This window comes from Chelonoidis abingdonii, chromosome 2 (assembly GCF_003597395.2).
Source record: "Chelonoidis abingdonii isolate Lonesome George chromosome 2, CheloAbing_2.0, whole genome shotgun sequence".
In the NCBI taxonomy this organism is placed as follows: domain Eukaryota; kingdom Metazoa; phylum Chordata; order Testudines; family Testudinidae; genus Chelonoidis; species Chelonoidis abingdonii.
Window position 1 is genome coordinate 153,932,373 of NC_133770.1, and position 22,459 is coordinate 153,954,831.

General features: G+C 46.0%; 1 protein-coding gene across 1 annotated transcript in view; it reads right to left on the minus strand.

The window, feature by feature from the left end:
• Positions 1 to 22,459, minus strand: part of SLC4A5 (solute carrier family 4 member 5) — a 123,192-nt gene that overhangs the window by 9,178 nt on the left and 91,555 nt on the right. The window contains exons 16-25 of the mRNA XM_075062728.1: positions 21,741 to 21,854; positions 20,887 to 21,000; positions 19,557 to 19,718; positions 18,179 to 18,357; positions 16,244 to 16,316; positions 13,664 to 13,732; positions 10,672 to 10,845; positions 9,772 to 9,933; positions 7,435 to 7,519; positions 3,785 to 3,852 (exon numbers count right to left, since the gene is read on the minus strand). Of these exons, the coding sequence (XP_074918829.1) occupies positions 3,818 to 3,852; positions 7,435 to 7,519; positions 9,772 to 9,933; positions 10,672 to 10,845; positions 13,664 to 13,732; positions 16,244 to 16,316; positions 18,179 to 18,357; positions 19,557 to 19,718; positions 20,887 to 21,000; positions 21,741 to 21,854 (1,167 nt within the window). The 3' untranslated portion in view covers positions 3,785 to 3,817. The remainder of the gene's footprint in view (positions 1 to 3,784; positions 3,853 to 7,434; positions 7,520 to 9,771; positions 9,934 to 10,671; positions 10,846 to 13,663; positions 13,733 to 16,243; positions 16,317 to 18,178; positions 18,358 to 19,556; positions 19,719 to 20,886; positions 21,001 to 21,740; positions 21,855 to 22,459) is intronic.

Sequence of the window (22,459 nt, forward strand, 5' to 3'; positions counted from 1 at the left end):
TAGCCGGCAAGAAGGAACTGAGGAGCGGTCGGGTCAGCAGGGGTATATATCCGGTGCCATGGCGGCGCCACTCCAGGGGGCGACCCTGCCGACCCACCGGGGTTGCTAGGGTAAAAATCTTCCGACAAGCGTGCACGCACAGCACGCACACCTAACTGGAATAGATATGAGCAACACATATTGAAGAACAACAGTTACAAAGGTGAGTAACCGTCTTTTCTCTCCAGCAAGAGTTCCTGCCAAATTTTGCTGAGCTCTGGATAATTCGGCCCAGTATCTGACCTGATCTCTAGGCCTTTTGACCTTTGCCAATCCCACTAAAACACCATCTGATTAGACACATTTGCAGAGTTGCCAGTGGAGTGTTAGCTGCAGGGAGAGCAGAGTGCACCAATGGGGCTTAGTTCTCTATGTGCCACTTTAGAAAGCAGAGACACATTGCATGACAAGGGGGATGCAGCAATACCATATTACCTGCATATGCCAGATACACAGACAGCCTGGGGAATTCGCTGTGTCAGAGGTCAGTGCTCAGCATAGCAAGGAGCAGGAAGGACATTTTTTCCATTATGTGCAGCATTGTGCAACCTATCAGGTGCATTATAATTGGGCTTTCCCTTCTGCCCATTCCTTTCTCTGAATGATGAGATCTGCTATTGCACTGTGGTCTGCTATGATCTAACATGCCATAGCAATAACAAAACCTTATAGGATTGGAATAGCGGGGGAGTCCTGAGCTGGAACAGCAGGGGATTCCATGAGTTAGGACTGTGGTGCGCTGGCAGAGCTGGAGGTGGGGGGAGAAATCCCAGGAGTGGACTGACATAGCAGGAGGTGCTACAGATCAAAGTTGTGCCCCCCATGTTTTGATAGTGTCAGGGTTTATGAATAGCGTAATGAATGGTGTGTGGGTGCGGTACTGGTGACCCGTGATATGCAGGAGGACAGACTAGATGATCTGGTGATCCTTGCTGGCATTAAACTTTATGACCTTTAATAGCTGTGACTTAAATGACCAGGCTGTTTGGAATCTGTCTGGCAATGCAATAACTTTTCGAGATAAGGGCTAATTCTCTTCTCATCTGCACCAGTCGGTGCAACTATTTACACTGGGGGGGGTTTTTTTGTTTGTTTTTTTGTTTTGCACAGGTGTATCTGCAAACCCCTAGTGAAAATGTGCTACACCAATGTAAAACGTGAAGCTGGGATACATTTTCCAGGATTATGTTCTTAGTAAAGCTGAACTGCTGCCCCCTAATGGCCACTTTTTGTTATAAACAACAACATCTAGACAGCAGTGCAATTTAGGTATGGCACAGACATATCTCTATTCAGGCCCAGTTCTAGAGGGTGGGCATGGCTGCCAAACTATTATGCTACTCACTGACTGGTTTTAATTTTTGTTCATCCGCTGAGGAAAGTGGTGGAAGGCAGGAGGAGGCTGAAAATATTTTCCAACTTGGCTGGCAAAATGGCGAAGACCACTCATGTCTCTGTTCTCCCAAAGCTAAAGAAAACTTGGCTTGAATCAGGGTGAATAGCATCACTTCACTCTCTCTAATGAGGTTAAAAGAAACCAGTGTTTAATTAGAAAAAAAATCCAACAAATTTCCATACTTATGTTACAAATGAGACCTTGATTATGAAATCAGAAAGAAAAAATAGTCTAATTTGCACCCTTTACTTGTTGCGTGTCTCTCATTTGGGATAATGAAGACACACCGATCAATTTCATTTTTGCTAACAATCAGGTTCTGATCAATTTCACCTTCAGAATCTCATGCATCAAATCCAATGCTGCAATCTTTAGTGATACAAGGGAGATCCTGATTTGCTTAAAAAGCCTACTTTCCATTAGAATTAAAATAAAAAACAAACAGAACACAAAAACACAACAATGGGAACAGCTGTACCAGCCTTTTTGTTTAATAAAGGCTCCGTTTTCAGAAAGTCCAAAACAATGAGAGCAACTTAACGTGACAGTGTCCCTTTGAATAAAAGTTCTAGCTGATCTTCAAGATGTCATGTTTCCAAACAGACTCACTGGCTTTACACTAGGGCTGAACTGGACTCATTGTGTTTTGGAACCTAGCTAATGACATATATCTGGAATGATGCAGCATAAAAGCTACAAGGCAGGATAATCTGAATGCAAGACTGAGGTCTGATCTTTAACTCACACTGACCCCCATTTAGAAGTTTAATCTCTGCTTACCTATTTCTGTAAGTCACGACATCCAAATATTGTCACACTAATGAGAAAAGACTGCAAGGCCCTGTACACAGAAAGAAGATCCTGACAGCTGGTACTACACATGCAGTACACACAGGAACATCCATCTCCGTTTTCTTTGTGGGCATCACGAATTTCATGCTGCTGGGTACACATCAGCCTATTTGATAACTGGGACTGGTGGGCAGAATCAATTGAGGCAAAGGAAGGCCCTGCTCCCTTCACTGAGGAAGGGGGCCAGAACCTAGAAATCAACAGATCATGGGGACAAAAAAAGAAACAGCAGGGACTGGTGTGCGGGTCACAGCGCTGGAGACTAAAGTCCTCTTTTTATCTACAGAACAAGCGTAGCACTGACAAGCTTTTCTCATCCTTCCTTGGAAGGACGCACTAGGCAAGAGAGGGAGGAAGCTCAGTCCTTCATTTCTCTACCAGTGAAGGGATCAGCTCATGTCAATTCTCTTGACAGTTTTGAAATCAGACTGAGATCTCCCAGCTCTGCCAGTACAGACACCATGGGGCCAGCGACAGCAACAACCTATGCTGGATTTGAACCAGCAACTGAGTCAACCTCCACTGTGGCTTTTGTCAGTTTGCATCATACGCTTAGTCTGGTTACAAGTGATTGTATGATTCAGGGGACCTAGGGTCTTTTATTTCCTACTCTGTTACCAAGAGATGCTATCCAACCCCCTAACTGAACTGAGACATCATTTCTTCAATAGACTGTAGCAGCGTGTTGGCTCATTCAAGCACCATCAGCCATGGTACGGGGCCACAGTAGAAGAGGCTGGAGAGAATCACAGATCTTTAAAGACAGTCTATTTTCTAGCCTGATCTGCTGGCTGTTGCAGTGCTTCCTACTGCAAGTTAGACAGTGCTTTTATCTAGCTTTGTTTTAAATCTCCCAAGCAAGGGGGTGACACCCCTGCCCTTGAGAGAAGATTTATACCCCTTCAGGTATGTTCTCTCAGCAATGATGGGGAGTTTTTGCAGCTTGTGTAGACATATCCAAGCTAGCTTTAATCTAGCTTGCTTGGGTACTGGTGCAGCGGAGCTTCTGGCTGCTTGAGGAGTTATCCAGGGTTCCAGATGGGCTTGTACAGCCTGTGCTGCTACTGTTTCACTGCTCTGGTATCCGAACTAGCTAAATTCAAGCTGGCTCAGATACGTCTGCTCAAACTGCAGTCGTACCCCGGAATTGCAACAGAGACACACCCATAAATCACCCCTTTGCAGAAGGCAAGCACAGGCCTGATGCCCCGTTTCAACCACTGTGATTTAGTGGCTGATGGGCTTGTGCTGGCCCCCTCTACACAAGGGTGAATTCCACCCACAGAGCTCAGGGTTAGAATTTTCTTCCCCGAGATAAACCTAAATTTTCCCTCCCTTCACTTCACTCCGTTGCTCCTAACTAGACCCTCTCCTGTTGCCTGAACCAATTCTGATTCCTCCCTGGTGTTCACACCCGTGGAGATGCCTGACTCCAACAGGTTTGGGGGCAAGGCTTGGAACTGAGGAGGGATGATGAGCCTGTTAAATGTCATTTACCTGCGATCCAAGTCTGAACCGTTAGGAGAAGAATCAGAATGCAAAGCTCCAACTGGAGGACCTCTTTCCTGAAGGGAAACACAGATACATATGAAACCATTTTAGGGTGAGGAAGGAACAAAACAAAAACCAAAAATCCCCCAAGACCATCCCAGTTAGAGGGAAGAGGTTGGCGCTGCACTGCACAGCTGGGGCCATCCAGGAATGAGCCCTGTGGAACCTCCAGTAGCTCCGAGACCTCAACCATGAAGTTTAGTGATCTTGCATGGTCATCTCTCTCCACCCACTAATTGGTGGGAGAAAAAAAACTTTGTTGTAAATGCTGCATTTTTAAATTAATATGGCAACAAAGGGGAGGGAGCATCAAAGGCACAAATGAGAGTTAAGCATCCAACTCTCCACTGAACGTCGAGGTGCTTCTGCGTCTGTAGAAATCATCCCCTAATTGCTGCAAAAGGGAAGACCTGGCTACACAAATCTGCTGCTTTTACCTCTCGTGTGATCTTTGACTAGGTTTTCCTTTTAAATGTCTAAACCCACCTTTTCAAGCATGGGAGCCTCAAGTTAGGTGCCTAAATAAGGATTTAAGAACCCAAGTAAAATGTTGCTGAGCTCCTCTAGCACCCACAGATTTCAGTGGGAGTTGTGGGGGCTCAGAAACCCAAAGTCCTTTAACTTTGGGCAAATAACAAAAAACTAGAGAAAAAGCAAAAAGGAGCTAATCTCTGTGAATTGGTAAATGTAGAGTCAAAGGGTGCAATTTTCAAAAGTGTTTAAGTGACTTAGGAGCCAAAGTGCATTTTTCAAAAGTGCTTTTGGAGTTAGCAGCTTAAATTGCATTGAAAGTCGATGGAAGCTAGGCTCCTAAATTACATAAGTACTTATTCTTTGGGGACAAATCTTGATCCCATTGAAATCAGTGGTGAAACTCTCCCTAACTGCAATGGGAACAGGATTCTGCTCAAAGAATTGGCATTGGTTTCCTCACAAACAGGAAAAATAAATCCAACAGCTAGCCACAAAGTCAACACTCTGTTGGCCTGAGGTTCAACCTGTCAATCCAGATGCAAACTGCTCCCAAGTTCAGGGTTGCTGGGATCCTGTTGATGGAGGACCATGAAGGAAAGGCGTGTTTATCAGACAAAAGGGACGGGAAGTTCAGTGCATGTTACAATTCAATCGCTGGCCTTCCTGCTGAGATTGCCACCAGTAACTAGTGCCAATGATGATGCTGGCCTCTATCCACTGGGAACAGAACTAGACTCTTAGCTTCTCTTTTATAGGCAACAAAACACCCCTCACATGGTATCAACTCTGCATCACTGTCTAGCCAGGCTGGCTTCAAACCTGGTCTCCACAAGCCAAAAGGTCCTGTGTCTCCTATTGCCAATCCACTGATCAGTAGAATTTGCCTCTACAAGGCTTGCAACAAAAATGGAGGCCACTTGTCTCAGTGACCCTTGAAGGACAATGGGTTAGAGGATTGATCCTGAAAGGAGTTTCATTCTTGGAAAATGGACTTGGGAGACTCCGGGCTCATTGGAAACAAGACTATTTAGAGAGACAATAAATATCCTGAATCTCCATCTAAATACGAACCGGAAGCCATAAATGGGTTGCCATTTGGATAAAGCCTGGAGTCTGCATTAGTTGTTGACAATGGCAAGTCCCAATTCACCTTCCAACCGAGGATTAAATGTTATTTTTAGGGTTTTCAAAGCAGCCTAAGACAAAGAGGTGCCCAAATCCCATTGGGAGTTGTGACCTTAAGTACTTTAGTCCTTCTGAAACCCCATAAGAGATTGTTCCAAAGAGCAACCATGAGGAAAGACAGAGAAGGAACAACGACAGCTACAGAGAACCAGACGTGAACGCTGACCATTTATGTCTCTTCCAGGAGAAGTAAAGGCCTTTCCCTAATATCCCAGCAAAAGCTGAGACAGCCCATGTGTCAGGATACACCATGTGGAATAATTTACCGGTTCTAAGAAGTTCAGCCTCCACATGGCTGACGGCAGGGGACTCTCATGGGATAAGGTGGATCAGATGGACGTGAGGGGTCAAAGTCAGGACAGTAACTGAATTTAGAGCTGGTGTATCTTACACCATCTGCTGCGCCCCTCAGTGTGCAGCCTACACCAACTGAGACAGTCAGACATGTTGATGGACAACTTAATGCTTCCCAGACATCACCACATCTGGATTTTGCTCACTGAACCTGAGGGATTCTAAGAGGGGGAGTGGAAGATGCTTTAGATCACGCACCGAGGAGACCACACAGTAAAGTACGCCAGCTTTAAGTCCTCAGACTCCACCTCAGAATCTGGCTCATTGAATTTTGGCCCAGCCCTTCCCCTCACCAGCACTGCTAGTAACTGGACACAAGCGCTGCGCCTCTGGCCCACTCACATACAAGAGAGACGGACGCAGTTACCAGCATTGCAGAGGTTGGACCTTTCAGGCGCTTGGAGTGGAGCGGGACTTGGGAACAATCAGAAGCAAGTGTTGATTCTCCACCAGTCTGCGTCAGAAAAAGGCACATTCCAAATAAGCCAGCCCTTTACCAAAGTGACAAGATAAACATTTTACTGAAGGACTCGGGCGTCCCTCTGACGTGCAGTAGCCTGGGACAGGAGAGATGGCAGAGGGGAAGGGCTATTAGCACAACTGTCTTTCAAGAATGCAAGGGAGTCACCTTTAATCCGACAAATGCACAGGAATCCAACGTCTAATTTGCACAAATTTGGTTAATGATTATCCTGGGCTGTCACTGCTTCCTGTACCAGGCTGCAATGGCAGAGGGCCCAGGCCCAGAGAAGACAGAATGAACATTTCCCCCAAAAGACCTGTCATTTCAGGTGCTGAGCACCCACAGTTCCAGCAGAGCTTGGCACGTGCCCAACACTCCTGAAAACCACGTCCGAGGTGCCCGTAATTGGGCAGGTAAAATCAGAGGTCCCTTTGACTGCTGGTCACTTGCCAGTCGTCCCACAAGGAGATGGTACTGGAGCAAAGGCTAGAACCCAGGTCTCCTGAATCCCAAACCATCCGGCATTTTTTAATCTTTAACAACAGCAAGCAGCACTTTCCACTTCGCCAGTGAACTTTGTGCAACACTTTACACCCATTAACTAACAAAATTCTTATCCCCCACTCCTGCCATGGGGTAGCTAACGTATTATCCTCTGCATATTTACATATGGGGAAACAGGCATAAGAAGGTTCATTCTCCATCCAGGTTCTGATAAACACACTCATCACTATGGTAAAGTGACTTGCCCAAGGACATGCAGCACGTCAGTATGAGAGCCATGATTAGTACTACAGAGTTCCTGGTTCTTGATCTGCCTGTGGGCTGGTAACCCAGAGGAACAGGTTCTTGTGAGAGGTTTCTGGCATTCCTAGGCCAGAATGCGGAGTTTTCAGGCAGCAAAACAATTTTAAAATCAAGTTTGGATCTAAAAAGCAGCTGAAGGATCCACGTGTGTTCTTTTCCTCAAGCCTGTTTGCGGATCTCTTATCAACACATATCTACAGCTTCAAAACAAGCCAAGCACCTGCAGCGGGTTACTTTGATTAGTCATAGAATAGACCAAATTGTTGAGGATTAGTAAGTGGTAATAACGTTAGAACCTAAGCACTGTACTTACTGGTAATGCAATGGATACCGTTTTGGGGGTCTGATTGGACGGGTTCCATTGGGATCTTTATAACTGAGGGAGTTGGGAACCGAGGCTGGGAAAAAAGTGGGAAGAGCCAGTGAATACATTGATTCATACAGACATGTCTGGCATTAGCATGTCTGAAAACATACTCATGCTGATGAAAATACAGATGCCCTTCTGCATTAAATGGATCAGTCTCATGCATACGGCAGAAGGCTAGGATTTTCAAAGGAGTCTAAAGGATTGGGTACCCAGTTCCCATTGAAAATCCCATCCTAGACATCTATGTATCTATCTGCATGGTGGAAAGATCAGCATCAGTAACGCCAATTAACATTAAACAGGGTAATATGTTGCTTGCGCATAACAATAGCTTACATTTCTAACACCATTCATGCTAAAGGATCCCACATAAACTGCAGTAAAGCCATTTATCTGAAATGGTTTGGGGACATCAGAAACATCTGGCTAAACAAGGGGATTGGATGAGAGAGTTACATTACTTGGTAAATAATTCACATAAGTGGGCATAGCTAAGATTAGAATAGGCAAGATTTCTAGGTCAGAGGTTTTTGGATAAATGAGATTCTCCTACAGACAGAAGTCACCCTTCACTAAAATGCAGCCAACTCTGGGAGGAGGAAGGGGGAATATGGCAGCTCTTTAACAATGAATGCTATGCATCAGTTTAAGACAGGCAGTGAAGAGAACCATTGCATCCAATTCAAACCGCAAGGGGAGACTACATAGGTAGAATCAATGGGGAACTAAACCACAGAGTTTGTAAAGCTTAGTTGTGTCTACAAAATTTTATCCAGATACTTAACAAAAAACACAAGGAGTTTGGTGATCAATTTATGCCCAAAAGCATAAGCCCTAATGGCCCTTGTGACTTTTACCTTAGCTAGGAGTATAACTGTCACTGCTAGTTTTAGTCATATAAATGCCTCCTCTTTTGATCCTTACTGAGACAAATGCTTCAATACTACCCTGCAGAGGTGAGTTCCACAGGTTAATTATGTGTTGAATTAACAAAGTATGTCTTTCTATTCATTTTAAGTGTGTTGTTTTTGAATGCATTATCCTAGCCTCTTGAGTATCCTGCCCGACCAAAGTCCTTCCCTTGAGGCTTCTAATCATTTTGGTTGCTAGGTCTTTTGAGGATGAGGTGACCAAAACTGACCACAGCATTCAAAACATATTTGAAATCACCCTTTATCCCAAAACTGCTTGCCAAGGCCCCTATTCGAGACAGTTCTTAAGTCCCATTGAAGTCAAAAGGACTTAAGCACATGCCTCAGTGCTTTCCGGAACTTTCCCCAACGTGCTGATGGGCAGCCACAAATGGGACCATGGGTGGAAGCTGGGTACCTACTGCCCTTTGTGACTCTCTCTTTTATGGGGCAGCGTAGTTGGAGGGGTTTCTATGCATTCAGTACCCAAGGCTAATGCTGGCGTTTTGGCCACATGCTTTTATTACTCAGGTGACAGAATCTCTCTCTTACGTGCAGCAGCCTGCAGCAAGTAGACTAAGTTACTGTGGAACAACAAAGGGCTCTAGACATCCATTGAGACATGTGCAAGACTGTCATTAGCGCTAACAGATGTTCTGCATGTATCCTCATCGTGGAGCTGCTGGATTTTCTAAGCCTGGAGGTCGTTTATTGTAACCCTGCAATAACATTTGGAGAGACTTGGAACTAATTTTCTAATTGCACAAAACTGAACATCCTTGCCCCACCCCCTACCCCACTCCTTCTCTGAGGCCCCACCCTTGCTCACTCCAACCCCTGCCCCACTCTATCGCTTGCTCTTCCCCACTCTCCCTCACTCATTTTCACCAGGGTGGGTCAGGGGGCTGGGGTGCAGGAGGGGATGAGGGCGAGGACTCCGGGCTGGGGAAGAGCCTGGGGGTGTGGCCAGAAATGAGAGGTTTGGAGTGCCGGAGGGGACTCCGGGCTGGGGCAGGGGCTAGGGGTGTGGCCAGAAATGAGAGGTTTGGAGTGCAGGAGGGGACTCTGGGCTGGGGGTGTGTGCGCTCTTCTCAAGCACCTTTCATGAGTAGATCTTAAAGCGCTTTACAAAGGAGGTCTGTACTGTTCTCTCCATTTTACAGATGGGGAAACTAAGGCACGACAAACATGGACCCTCATGATATCGTTTGGACAGAGCTATTTTTCAGAGCAGAACTGCAGTGCAGATGGAATACTCCTAATGGCCTTATCTGAACCCTGGAACAGGTGAGTGACATTAACATCCCTGAATATCTACAACACTAATGGACTGTAAGCCCCTTGCTGCTCCCCTCGAGCATGGACACACCTCATCCTCACTCTCCTCTTCCCCTTTGTTGCCTTTCTTCTTCTTCTTCTTGTCATCTTCCTTCTTCTTCTCCCTTTCGGGGATGATGTTATCAATCCAGGCCAGGTCGTGTTGGGAAAAGACGAAATCCAGCATTTTCCTCACTAAGATTAAGGCTAAAATCTAAAGGGGGGAAAGGGAGAGAGATTTAAACAACCACTGCCAACGCGGACAGAGCAGATCCAGATTCGGGACTAGATTCCATTGAAGAAAGCAGGCCAGACTCCGAATTGCGCTACAGCAGCGAAATACAGTGGGGGAGGGGCAGCTGTGGGGCCGACCACTGCAGAACAGAGAAGGGGGCATGGAGCTTCTGGCTGAGGGCACCAAGAACAGCTGCTGTCCTCTCAGGATGCACTATGGAACCTTGACACCCCCACAGAGAACCGCGGCTTGTGACACAAAACCCTCCCCATGCGGGAAACTTTATGGAACTGAATGGAGCTGCATCAGAAGGGCTGAAGTGACTTGAACCGAGGGATTCAAGGGATGTCAAACCCCAGACTGACACCTCCTTTCATCTTTGGAGAAGGGACCTGCTAGTACTGGTCACTTTGTGGAGTGCTGACGGCGTCCCAGGAGGACGACCTAGTCTCTTTAGTTCTAACTCAAGGATACGGTGAAAGGCTGAGCTAGAGGAAAGCAAGGAAGATCAGCTGATAGAAGGCTTTTGACACTCAGAAAACCAGACCTGCTGTCTTAAGGCTCTGGTCTCTACAAATACAGACAAAGCCCAGGAAGATCAGTGGTTATATCCCTATTGGGGATGGGGGAGAGGGGACTGCATGGGGACCCCAGCTGCTCACCCCCTCCCCACATCGTCTGTTCCAAGGAACGCCCGAGTGAGCGAGGAGGCCCTACCATCACAGGGAAGATGATAGCCGCCACAGTGGACTTCAAGATCCATAGGATGGCTAGGCAGATGATTTGCACCAGGGTGAAGAGGTGGATCCGCCGCAGGGGCACGTGGCGAAGGAAGGCATAGTCAGGCTGGTGCTTGGCTGGCATCAGGAAGAGCTTGCAGCGGTCCCAGAACTGCCAAGGAAAAGCAGCACGTTATTTGCCATCCCCTGAGTAAAGGCTGAGCTGGGCTTTGTTCTGAAATGAGCAACTGTCAAGTGCTCCATGCTGGCTGGAAAGGAAACTGCTGCACGGACACCTGCTGAAGGTTTTGGCTCAGAATGGTCCTCACTTGGCCCAAAATTAGGCCAACTTCCCACTAAGTCCAATGGGAGATTTACCTGAATGAGGACTTCAGCTCTAGTCCAATGGGTTGCTACACAGATTTCAAGGCCAGAAGGGACCACTGTGATCAGCTAGTCTGACCTCCTGCATTACACAGGCCAAAAAACTGCCCCCAGATAATGCCTTCTGAACTAGATCAACTCTTTGTATCTTTTACATAACACTCTCTCAACTGGAGACGGTCATTGCAATCCAGTTTGTGGTTGCACATGTTCAGACTGGGTAATTGGACCTCATGCTTCTTGGGCATATACTGATTGTCACTAGAGGTCAGGAAGGAATTCCAGCCCCTATCTACCTCCCTGCCAAATGTATCGCTGTATGCCTGGGCAAGTGAATTATTGGGTAGGACTTGCGGGGAGGGGAGGGGGGTTACGTTCCTCTGAAGCCTCTGGTATTGGTCACAGCTAGAGACAGGAGCAGGATCTGCTCTGGAAATCCTATATTCTAATCATATAAAGCTTTATCCAGGAAAATGATCTTTCCTTGTGTAAGCAGAGTCAGGATGAGTGCTACCCTGACATCTGGTGGTGAATTGTAGAGAGCGTGGAAAGAATTTTAAGAATTTGCATTGGCATCCACCCCCACTTAGCATAACCCCACAGCAGCTTGGGATGGTGATTTTAACAGTTCTGGAATCCCCAATTTCTTTGTTATTGGGGCAGGAGGAAAAAAAGTTTGTCACCTTGATTGTGTGAATGGGGAGCTGTGGGACTGCTTTGTGACAGAAATGACTCAACCTCAGTTGGGTGGTACTTGCTAAACATGGGACATGGGTTCAACACTGGGGTGGGTGCTGGGTCTCTCTCTCTCTGATGGTACCCCTGGGGGGCGGGGTGTCTGGGTCTGTCTCTCTCTCTCTCTCTCTGATGTATGGGCCCTTTGACTTTTGGGTTGTTGGACTGGGGTGATTGGACTTAAGACCTAAGGGGAAAAAGAAAAAAAAAAAAAAAAAAAAAAAAAAAGACATTGCCAAACGTACTTGGAGGTGGTTTGCCAAACGTACTTGGAGGTGGGTTGGTTTTTTTGTTTTGTTTTTTTTGTTTATGGTTTGTATTATAACCCTGTTTGTGGTGTTTCTCCAATGGGATGCCGCATTGATTCCTTCCTTTATTAAAAAGATCTTGCTACACTCAGACTCCGTGCTTGCGAGAGTGTCTCAGGTCAGTGGGTGGGGGCTCGAGCCGGTTATGCATTGTGTTACTGAAACGGAACCCCTGGATACTGAACCCAGCCCTTGTTGCTGCCAACTCAGAGGGGCAGAAGGGTTACACTTGTTTGTGCAGGGCTAATACTCATCTGTGGTTTCCACAAACAAACTCTTCAGTTTGGATTTATGCTCCCGGGAGCTAAAGCTACGGCATCTGCCTTAAAATAGTTTCTGAAGTTCAGACCATATTAACCTGGAGCCTAATTTTAGCTTAAATATAGCTTTAACCTTCATTTAAAAAAAAAAACAACAAAACAAAGTGATTAAGACTCAGTGGGCCAAATTCCTTTCCGGTAACACCATTACAGTCAGTGACATTACACAAGGGATAAACTCTGTCCCACTATGTTTAAACTGAAATTATCCTTAGGGTTAACATGAATTGGATGTCAAAAAATTCTGGTTGTCATTTAAGAAATTGCTGTGTGTCATATATCCGGAGGGCAGCTCCTGTCCAACTGACCCAACCTCACTTCTATCCATCCAACCTTCATCACTGTAGTATCTGAGCACCACAAGAGCTGGGATGTTTGCGTTTGGACAGCACCCTGCAGAGCTCAGAGTGAAGCAAGCGGGCGTGATTCCCATGGAGGGCTTTGCTGCATCCACTGCCAGCTAAATCCAGCAGCGCTTACTGAATGTTCCCAGAATGACCAATTTTGGTGCTGATCCAAAGGCTCTTTACAAGCTCAATGTTTTAGTAATTTCAAATACGGCCTGATTAAATTTCAGCCTCTCCTTTCCAGGAACAGCCCTTAATCAGTCAGGCAATAAACCATGTGTCTGGATGAGTAATTCTCCCTGCACCTTGTAGGACCTTCACTTGGGCTCCAAGTTGCGTGTCAGTTTCCCAGTGCAAGGCCTGTCTGCAGCTGATGGGGAGGGATGGATTATGCACCAGAGGGAAGAGGGATTTGAGAAAGCTTTTCCACCATAAGCAGAACGACGTTCATAGCATCAACCACTGCCTTCTCCCTCTCCCCCAGGCAGAGCTTTCTATAACTGAGAAAGGGCAAAGATCCAGAGACTCCCTGAAATTCTCTTACAGCCAATCTTTATGTGGAAAACACTCAGATCCTATGCTTATGGGCCACAGTACCAAACCCTAAGACAGATAGAGGTCTCAAGAAATGTATCCCATTTACTCTCAGTGCTCTGAGCCTCCCCTTGACCATGGATTCTCTAGCAATTGGAAGGACCCAATTCCACCCTCACCTATACAGGGGGTTGCCTGTGGGTCCATTCAGTTTCCTCTGCAGCCAACTCATTAGTATGAGCAATAGATGATTCAGTTTTATTGTAGTTGTGTAAACAGATGAGGAGAATAAAGATGGGGATTGGAAACATGGTAGCAGCACATGAAGGGAACAAGCTCAGTAGTACCAATTAAATTCTTACCTGAATGCCATTTAGAGAGGCAACTCCCATGTAGAGAAAGACACCATACAGCACTGGCATCGGAATATACTGCGGGCAGAGGAAAAACAAGCAAGTGGTGCTTAGTTGTCTCCTGTGAACTACAGCAGAAAGGACATTTCTAGCAGTGTTTGTCTAGAACGACATCCTGGGAAAATCCTGGCTGAAAAACAACCCTGGTCCATAATCAAGCAGATAGATGCTATAGTGACAGGGTACTACAGATATCATATAGAGAAGAGGTACAACGAATGCCCGGGGTTGCTTCTGGGGAGATGCAGCCACATGCTGTCCCTTACTAAAGTCTCAGTTGAGCCCTACATTTGGAGATTTTTTCCCTTTTGTAAAAACGTTCACAGTTTTCTACCGCACTTGACTTGAAGTGGCCCACATCTGAGCCGAGCACACAGGATCCAGCTCTGATGTTTTGTGGAGGTCAAGCCAGACCTGTAAGGAGCCATGTCACCACCTGCCCGGTTACTCTGGGTGCTGTGAAATGCTATGCTAGTATGGCTCACAGCCCTGACACAGAAAGCCAGCAGGCAAGCATACAGGTTATCCTCCGGCTTCCCCCGCCCAGTTCCTTTTTGCAGCGTGACTCCAACACCCTCCCAGTCCTGAATTCCCTCCAAACCTTCTGCCAGCGTGATGCTCTGCTGAGGTTCCCGTAAATGAGAGTTACTGGGTACATCTACATTGTGATAGAGGACCCATGGCACAGCCGGGGCTGGCCCAAATCAGCAGAGCTTGGGCTATGGGCTTTAAAAGCGGCTATAAAATTGCAATGCAGACGTTCGGGTTCAGGCTGGACCCTGGGCTCTGGGAACATCCCTGACACACCAGCTCATCTGCCTTGCCAGCAAACTCTTCAGTACTCTGCCAGGCCAAACCTTATCTTCAGGTAATAAACAGTGACCCCCAAGTCTCAAGATCTCCAGAAACACTTCCCTGCAGTGTCCAGCCTCCTCCTGGGTCACTCATGGAAGTTATTAAGTTTGCTGCTCCTTTAAAGAAACACGAACAGCAGCTTCCTAACTGAACAGGACTTAACAATTTCAGTCACAGCACTGAACTAGTTTATAGTAAATGTGGAACAAATATGTTTAATAAGAGGATGTAGGATTAAGGGATACCAAGAATAAAGACAGAAAGGACTGTCAGCAAACAATGGTAAACATACATTTCTAAGACAAGAATTTAATTTCAGCCAGTTACAGTCTTTGTCTAAGCAGGTTTCTCATCTATATTCAGTTTTCAGAGACTTCAGCCCCCTTGGTTGAAGGAACCACTTTTCTCAGATGAACAAGAGCCCAGGCCTCTTCCCTCCCCAGTAAGGAATAATTATGGGGTTCTCTCCCCTTTCTTTTCACAGGCCAGTAAACCTTGGAAAAGTATTCTTTGACAAGCAAGCCTAGACAAAGCTCCCTTTCTGTGCTGACTGGTATAGCCTCCATGCTATCTTCCTCCCTGTGGGTGAGCTTTACAATGCAAATATTCTCTTCCTGCACCTTCGAATAGTCCACTGAATTTGGCCACATTTGGGTCGGTTGAGGTGTTGGCCTCTTTCCTTTGCCTGAGGAAAACCTGTTTATCAACTCCCCCTCGAGATGCCTGGTTTAAACACATTTTGGTCACATATTTTCACCATATATTTATAAAGTCCTTTGTGGATTTACCATACACATAGCATGCAATAATGTTAATGATCAGTGAGTTATTAGTTGTCCAAGGACATATTACCTGCCACCTTTTGGGTAAATATCATGAAAACAGTGTGTTAGGTATAGTGAGTGAGTCAGGTCTGACAAGATATGCTGACACATTCGTGCAGAGGCAGAGTACCATTTTGTGGGGCCCTGGGCCAGAGCAAGTGGGGGCTCCTCCCCACCTCATCCGCCTGCAGTAGTCCCTCCCCCTGCGCTCCTCCTCGTTGGCCCAGTGGCTAATTCACCATTGCATTAGTGAACCACCAAGGGCCACAATGTTTTACTACATTTAGGATCACTATTTGCTGTTTGTACAGGACCTAGAAAATCTGATGGTAACAGTTTCAAAATAATGACTAACACTCATTTGTAAACCCTGTAATAGTCAAAGCCATCGTGAATTTATTTGGTACTCATATCAAGAAGAGATTACTACTATTATAGTCAACTGGTTAGTGTTCCTTCTACGAGATAGAAAGAACTGCACAACTGAAGATTCTTCTTTAGCTCAAGTGGCATGGAGAAGAAGGATCTGCGTTCTCTTCACATAAAGTTCTGAGTGACCATGGCACATAGCATAGCGAGCTAAAATGGAATGGGAGCCAGGCTGCGATCCAGTGCATGGGATAATATGCTGTGGGATTCCGAGACCCTCCTCTGGCACAGTTATCCAGAAGGCAAAATAAGAAGAGCTTTCCACTGTATCCTCACAATACCTCACTGGGCCATTATTTCAGCACAACTTGTATTCTGCTTGGTGTCTTATAGGTATCTGAACGCTGACTGGGCCCCTGGGCCTTCATCAGCAAACTGTGCAGTGAAGAATGTTGTGTAAAGTAGAAAGAGGAAATTTTACCTTCAGAATTGGAGCCAGGAAGACAGATATCCCAGTCAAGACAAAGACAATGATTCCGGTGACTCTCTGCTCCCTGGCAAAGAACAAAGACAGGCAGAGTTAAATGCAGCATTGGAGCGGGACAATTTCTCGTGTTTGCCTTATGTTCCTATGATGAAATGAATGGCTGGGACATTGAGAACCAATGGGCGTGTGTGGGGCTGCTGGCCTGTCTCCCCAGCCCAGGAAAGACCAACACCATGCCCAGTCTCTAGGAGGCCCTTGCCTCACAACATGGTTTATTCATTCAAACACAAAACTCACAACACAAGCAGGCTGCAGGACTCAGAGGCCTTTCCTCATTCATCTCTTCCCCCTAATTCCAGCGCCTGCCACAAGCACTAACCTCCACCTCTGGCTCCCTCCTACCAACTGAGCTCTCTCAGCCCTTCATAGAAAACCCCTGACCCCTTCCAGCTGGGTCTGATAATTGAAGCTGGCCACAACCCACTGCCCTTTAAAGATGACCTTGTTATAGTGCCAGATATCTACGGAAAGGAATCTAGACAGATGGACGTATATGGTGATAGCCAGCCAGCCTGCCTCTAGTTAGGTTTTCATTACATCACTCTCTTCTGCTCTCTGCTCCTGTTGCAGTCTCCCTGGTGTGATCCTTAACTCCCTCCTACTCTTGTCTGTTTGTCAACCCGTTTCTTTATTGAATTTCTCTCTCTTCCCCCATCCCCATATTCTTTTCTTTGTGAGAAATAAAACCCAGAAACTTTTGAGGTCTAAGTCAAACTTTAAAACCCGCAGGGTTTGAGAGGATCCAGTATTAGGCAAAATAAATCCAGAGATTGCTTCGACCCCACCCTGCAAATGCCCCAGTTTGCAACATTTTAGAGGGCCTTAAAAGCACTTTTGTGGCACTCCCAAAGTCATCACATCACCAGACAGGAGTTTAGCTCAAAAAGGGAAAGCCCTTATGTCCCACTGACTTAGCCTCTTTTTGAAGAAGGGACTTGCGTCCTTTGGTAAATCTGCCAAAATTCAGCCAATCCTGGGCCTCTCCTGATTTTTTGCTAGAGCTGCAGGGCTCCACATCTATGGCAGGGTCTTTGGCTCATCCTGAACTTAACCTTTGTGCACTCTGGCACACAGTATATTCTGGGCCTTTCCCACTGCTGTGCTCCATCGTCACACATCTACTCCCAGCAAAACAGGGGCTGTTGGTGGTAATGCTGCCACATCTTGAGCTGCAGAGAGAGACCAGATGCTTGGGGACCCAAGCTGAAATGCTATTGCGATGTTTCCTGCTCATGGTCCATGTGGTCCAGAACAGGAGCTGGATGGCATGGAGAGAGCTTGGGAATTAGGGGGTTTCCATTTTAATTTGGCTGAACATTACAAGTTCCTATCATCTTCCTCCACACACACTGTCAACACAGCCCAGCCAGTGGACCCAATTCTTCACATTCTGCCACACACTAGTACCAGTGCGGAGAGCTCTGCTCTGGGTGGGTTTTACAGTCACTATGCATGGGAGTCAGTGACTACAAAAGACGCAAAGGGCAGGGGAGAATCTGGTCTGTTACTTAGGTCTTTCCCTACTGCAAAGAGGTTTGGGGCAGGTGGGGACGAAAAAGGTTTGCATGCTGCACCCTGCCCATTGCACCCAGAGGCACTTAATGCAATCGCTTTGCAGGCACCCAAAATTTACTGCCCTGCAATGAGATGGTGCATAGTACAGCTCTTTTGTGGAATATCGCGTATCAACTATTGGAAGTGCTTGAAATGTGGCTCCCATTTCTGTAGCTAGATACATGCCGGGATTCCAGCCTCCCTGACCCGCATGCTGCTATGAAGTGCCCTCGGCCTCCGCTCTCCAAATCAAAGTAGCTGCACGCTAGACTTGGAAGTGAACGGATAGTGGCATGGCCTTGTGAGAGTCCTCACCTCACTCCCAGGAACTGCGGCTGCTCCCCTGGCGCGCTGGTCTCCGTCTCCATCTTTAAGCTGTCGATGTGAGCTATGGAAATGACCGTGGCAGCTACATACCAAGGCAGCCCCATGAATGAGCACACGGCCATCAGGACCCCCACCCAGAACAAGTCAAGGTGATAGCCTGCCGCTTTCTGCAACAGAGCAGGTTTCTGGTTAGGCAACGGGGGGCTGGCCCCATCCTCTCGGCTCCAGAATGTGAAATGTTTAACATTGCTCCCAGTGGAGATTTTCAAGAGCAGAGTAAAGGAGCTCGGCACCCAACTCCCATTGAGTTTCAGTGGAAGTGAGAGGCCAAACTCCCTTCAGTGCCTTTGAACATCCCTGTCTAAAGAACCTCAGAGACTGAGCTTTTCTCCCTTGAATTTCAGAAGTGCTTTAATTTCAACAGAAAACCCCAATGAATTGTAAGGGTTTTGCACCTGAAAACAGAACCAGTTTAAGGAGAACATAGAGATTATTATTTATTTGTATTCCTGCAGCTTCTAGGAACCCCAGTCATGGACCCCGCTGTGCAGAACAATAAGACAGTTCCTGCCCCAAAGAGCTGATTCTCTAACTGCCAGACTGGATCAGACCAGTGTTCCACATTGCCCAGCATCCTATCTCTGACAGTGGGCAGTGTCCGCTGCTGCAGAGGAAGGTGTAAGATATCCCCGCGTGGACAACTATTGAATCATTTGCAGTTGCGTCCCTGACCTCCTGTTAGAGTTTGGCTTATATCCCTCCCATACCTTATTATCTTGATAATTAAAGAGCTCAGTTTTTGCAGCCAATCTCTGGTATTAAGATCCAAAAGGTTAACAAAACAGCCATAGTTTTAGTGGCCATATGGGGGGGGGGGTGACACGCTGGAATTCTGTTGTAGTAGGACCTTGCTAATTCATCCTTTGATAATCTGCACAATGCAGAACTCACATCCAAAATCTCAATCACCTCTCCACATTGCTCCAAAATTTAAGATTCATTTCTTCAGAGAACACACTTTAAAATGCACCAGGACACACCACACTTAAATAATTACAGCTACTCTCCCTTTTTTAATAAAAGGAGCAGCCCAGGATTCATGAAGCTCTTGAATCCCACCTAGACCCTAGTTTTGAGTAGCGTAGTTCTGCCCTTCTGTCCAGGGGAGAAGCTCGCTCAAATGAACAAATGAATAGGTAAGCACTGATTCCAATCCATAGAGTACCAAATTTTACCCTTACACGTGCCATGTTACTTCTGTTGAAGCACATGTGTAATCAAGGGTAGAAGATGACCCAGTTTCTGGTCTGCTCTATGATTCATTGAATAGGTTTACACCAGTTCCAGATACTGTTAGAAGCCATACCCTCAGTTTGTGCTCCTTCCTATTGACTATGACAGCTGTGATTTGCTGGTCCATGAAGATCAAGATGGTAACCAGCAGAGCTGGAAGGGCGCTGGCCAAGTAGATCCACCATGGATTCTTACCGAACGGGAACACAAACCATCCTCGATCTAAGCGAGTGGGCTGAAAATAGAGCAAGGCAAGAATTATTGCATGCTGCTTTCTGACTCCAGGTCGTAAAAATTAAATTTCAGGAAAATGCCATTGCATTTGAGCAAATTTGTATGAAATCTTGGAAGAGTATGAAAACCTGAGTCTGTTGAGAGAGTAATGTAATCTTGTTCCAGGACAATCGGTACCTAATTCACATTGGGAACTGACCACCACCCTCTTGAGCAACTGGATAACCATTCCAACCCACAATCACAGTGTGGGGAACTGGCTAGCAGGCACACACATCACCTCCCCCTACCGGATGGAATTAGAATTGTTCAAATGTGGGTCATAGCCACAGGCACTGTTCCACTAACATTCAAGGGATCCATCTTTAGCTCAAGTGCTAGGGGCCTGGGCTTTGGCAGCCGGAAATGCTGCGGGCGTTCTGTCTCCCTTCCAGCATGGTTTTCTGAATGACCCTAGTACTGAGCATAGTGACAAACACTGTCTCATTGCATCTCATGCTCCTTCTATCTATTTACTGTATGGCCCGATCTACACTACAAAGTTTTACCAGCATAGCTATGCTGGTTAGGGGTGTGAAAAAACACACCTATAACAGACACCGCTATGCCGACAAAACGTGTAGTTATAGCTTATAACAGCAAGAGTCCTTTTGCTGGTATACACTGCATCTCCACAAGGGAACTCTAGCCTGTGTAGTGTAGACATGCCTTGAGTCACAGACTACGTCTACACTAGGAGCACTTTCCTGATATAAGAGTACTGGTATGCTATATGGGCAAAGCGCTCCTGGCATGGACATTGCTTATGTCAGCAAAGCTGCGCTCTGGACTGGCATTGTTAAACCATCCCACATGAGGGAAACAAGTTAGACTGGTAAAAACGCAGCTTAGCTGTGTCTACACTAGAGGCTTTTGCCAGCACTACCTCTTCACACCCCTGCAGCATAGACATAGCTTTATGCGTAGGCTTGGTCAATACTTAGGAGTGAGGTCAACATAGCTACGCCCATCAGGGGTTCCTTCCACCACCACCCCTCCAGACCCTATTATCATAAAATAATTAACAGTAACAATAAATAACCGACGTTCTAACCCAGCCACAGATTTGTAGCAATACGTATATTGTCAGAGAGCGCTGAATACTTCGAAAGGGACGCTAGTTCTTTTACCTTAAAATCAGTAGGCACTTGCAGTTTAGGAGTATTCAGTCCAAACAATACATCGAGACCAACAAACATTAGTATGGACATGAAGATAGAGAAGTCACTAATAAGTTTACGTAGCTACAGAGAGAGGGAGAGAACACAAATCAACACAAAGAAAAGGCAGAAAAGTGGCAGAGTTTAAGCATTAATCAGAGATTAAAATAATTCATGTGAGATGTAGTGTTAGCTAATTCATTTCAACAGAGAAACGGAGTGGATATTTACTGATATCAATATCGTCTTGCCTCAGCAGGAGTCGGAGTCATTCCCTAATGAATCATGAATATCTACCTAAGGTATTCATATGGACTCTGTTACCTTGTGAGCACCTCCCATTCTTTAATGGGGATGCTATTATCCCCATATTACAGAGGGGAAACTGAGGCACAGAGGCTAAGTGACTTGCCCAAGGTCACATAAGAAGGCTATGGCAGAGAAGGGAGTTGACCACAGGTCTAGTCCCATCCGGGCTCCCTAACCACTTACCCAACCTTCCCATCCCCTGCTCTAATCAATGTATATTGTGTGCCAAGGATAAACTTCTTTCTATGTGATGTTTGCACATGTATCACTGAGGCTGGATGTTCAATGTCCATAAATTTGATGGCTGGGGGAGATGGGGTGCTCAAGAAATGTTTTTGCTAATAATGTCACCATTGAAAAATCAGATCAGCCAATAAAGTGTCTTGGAAACTGAATACCTTTCATCCCATTCCTAATGTAGCTGTTGGAAGGACAGTCTCAAGGGTTAGCTGGAAAGGAATTGGAAGGGACAGAAATCAGGAGAGGAAAGAACCTCAAAACCGCTACATTCAAACCTTAATTATACTGGGAACATGCAGCTTTGGAGTGTCCAGGCCAAACCAGGCATCTATTCCACAGAACAGCAGAATGGAGAAGACAATGGAAAAATCAGCAATGAAGGCCCTGACCTGGAGGCAGATGGGGTTGGGAGGGAAAGGCTGGTTAAACAGAGTGGCTTACAGATCTCCAAGCATGCAGTATACCACTGGGACATTAAGAGACACACAGGCCTGATCTCCTTCTCATACAGGTATAACTCTGTTGATGTCAAAGGAGTTACTTTTGATTTGCACTGGTGTAAGTCAGAGCATCCACATCAGCATTACCAGTTCTCGTGATTTTATTACTAAATCCCAAGCTCCTGGAGTCATGTGAATATGTGAGACTCTCAGCTTTCATTTAAATGTTCCTAGTCCTTCTGGTTGTGGAAAAAAAACTTGGAAATGTGACCCAAGCACAGCTTAAGAAGTTCACAAATCAGAAGGCAAATTAAAATAAAACAGTTAAAAAAAAAAGCTTATGATTTCAGGTTGGCAATACTGGCATATTGCTTTATTAAAACATCAAATCCTCAACTGAAATCGAAGAGGGTTTTTAAATGGCAGCAGCTTGTAGATTTTTAGCAAGTTAATGCAAAGTTTGAAGAAAGTTCATTTATCTGCTATAGAAAAAATAAACCCAGAAACATGAATCAGCCTCTATTCCTCATAACTAGCAGAAATATCAGCCAGCA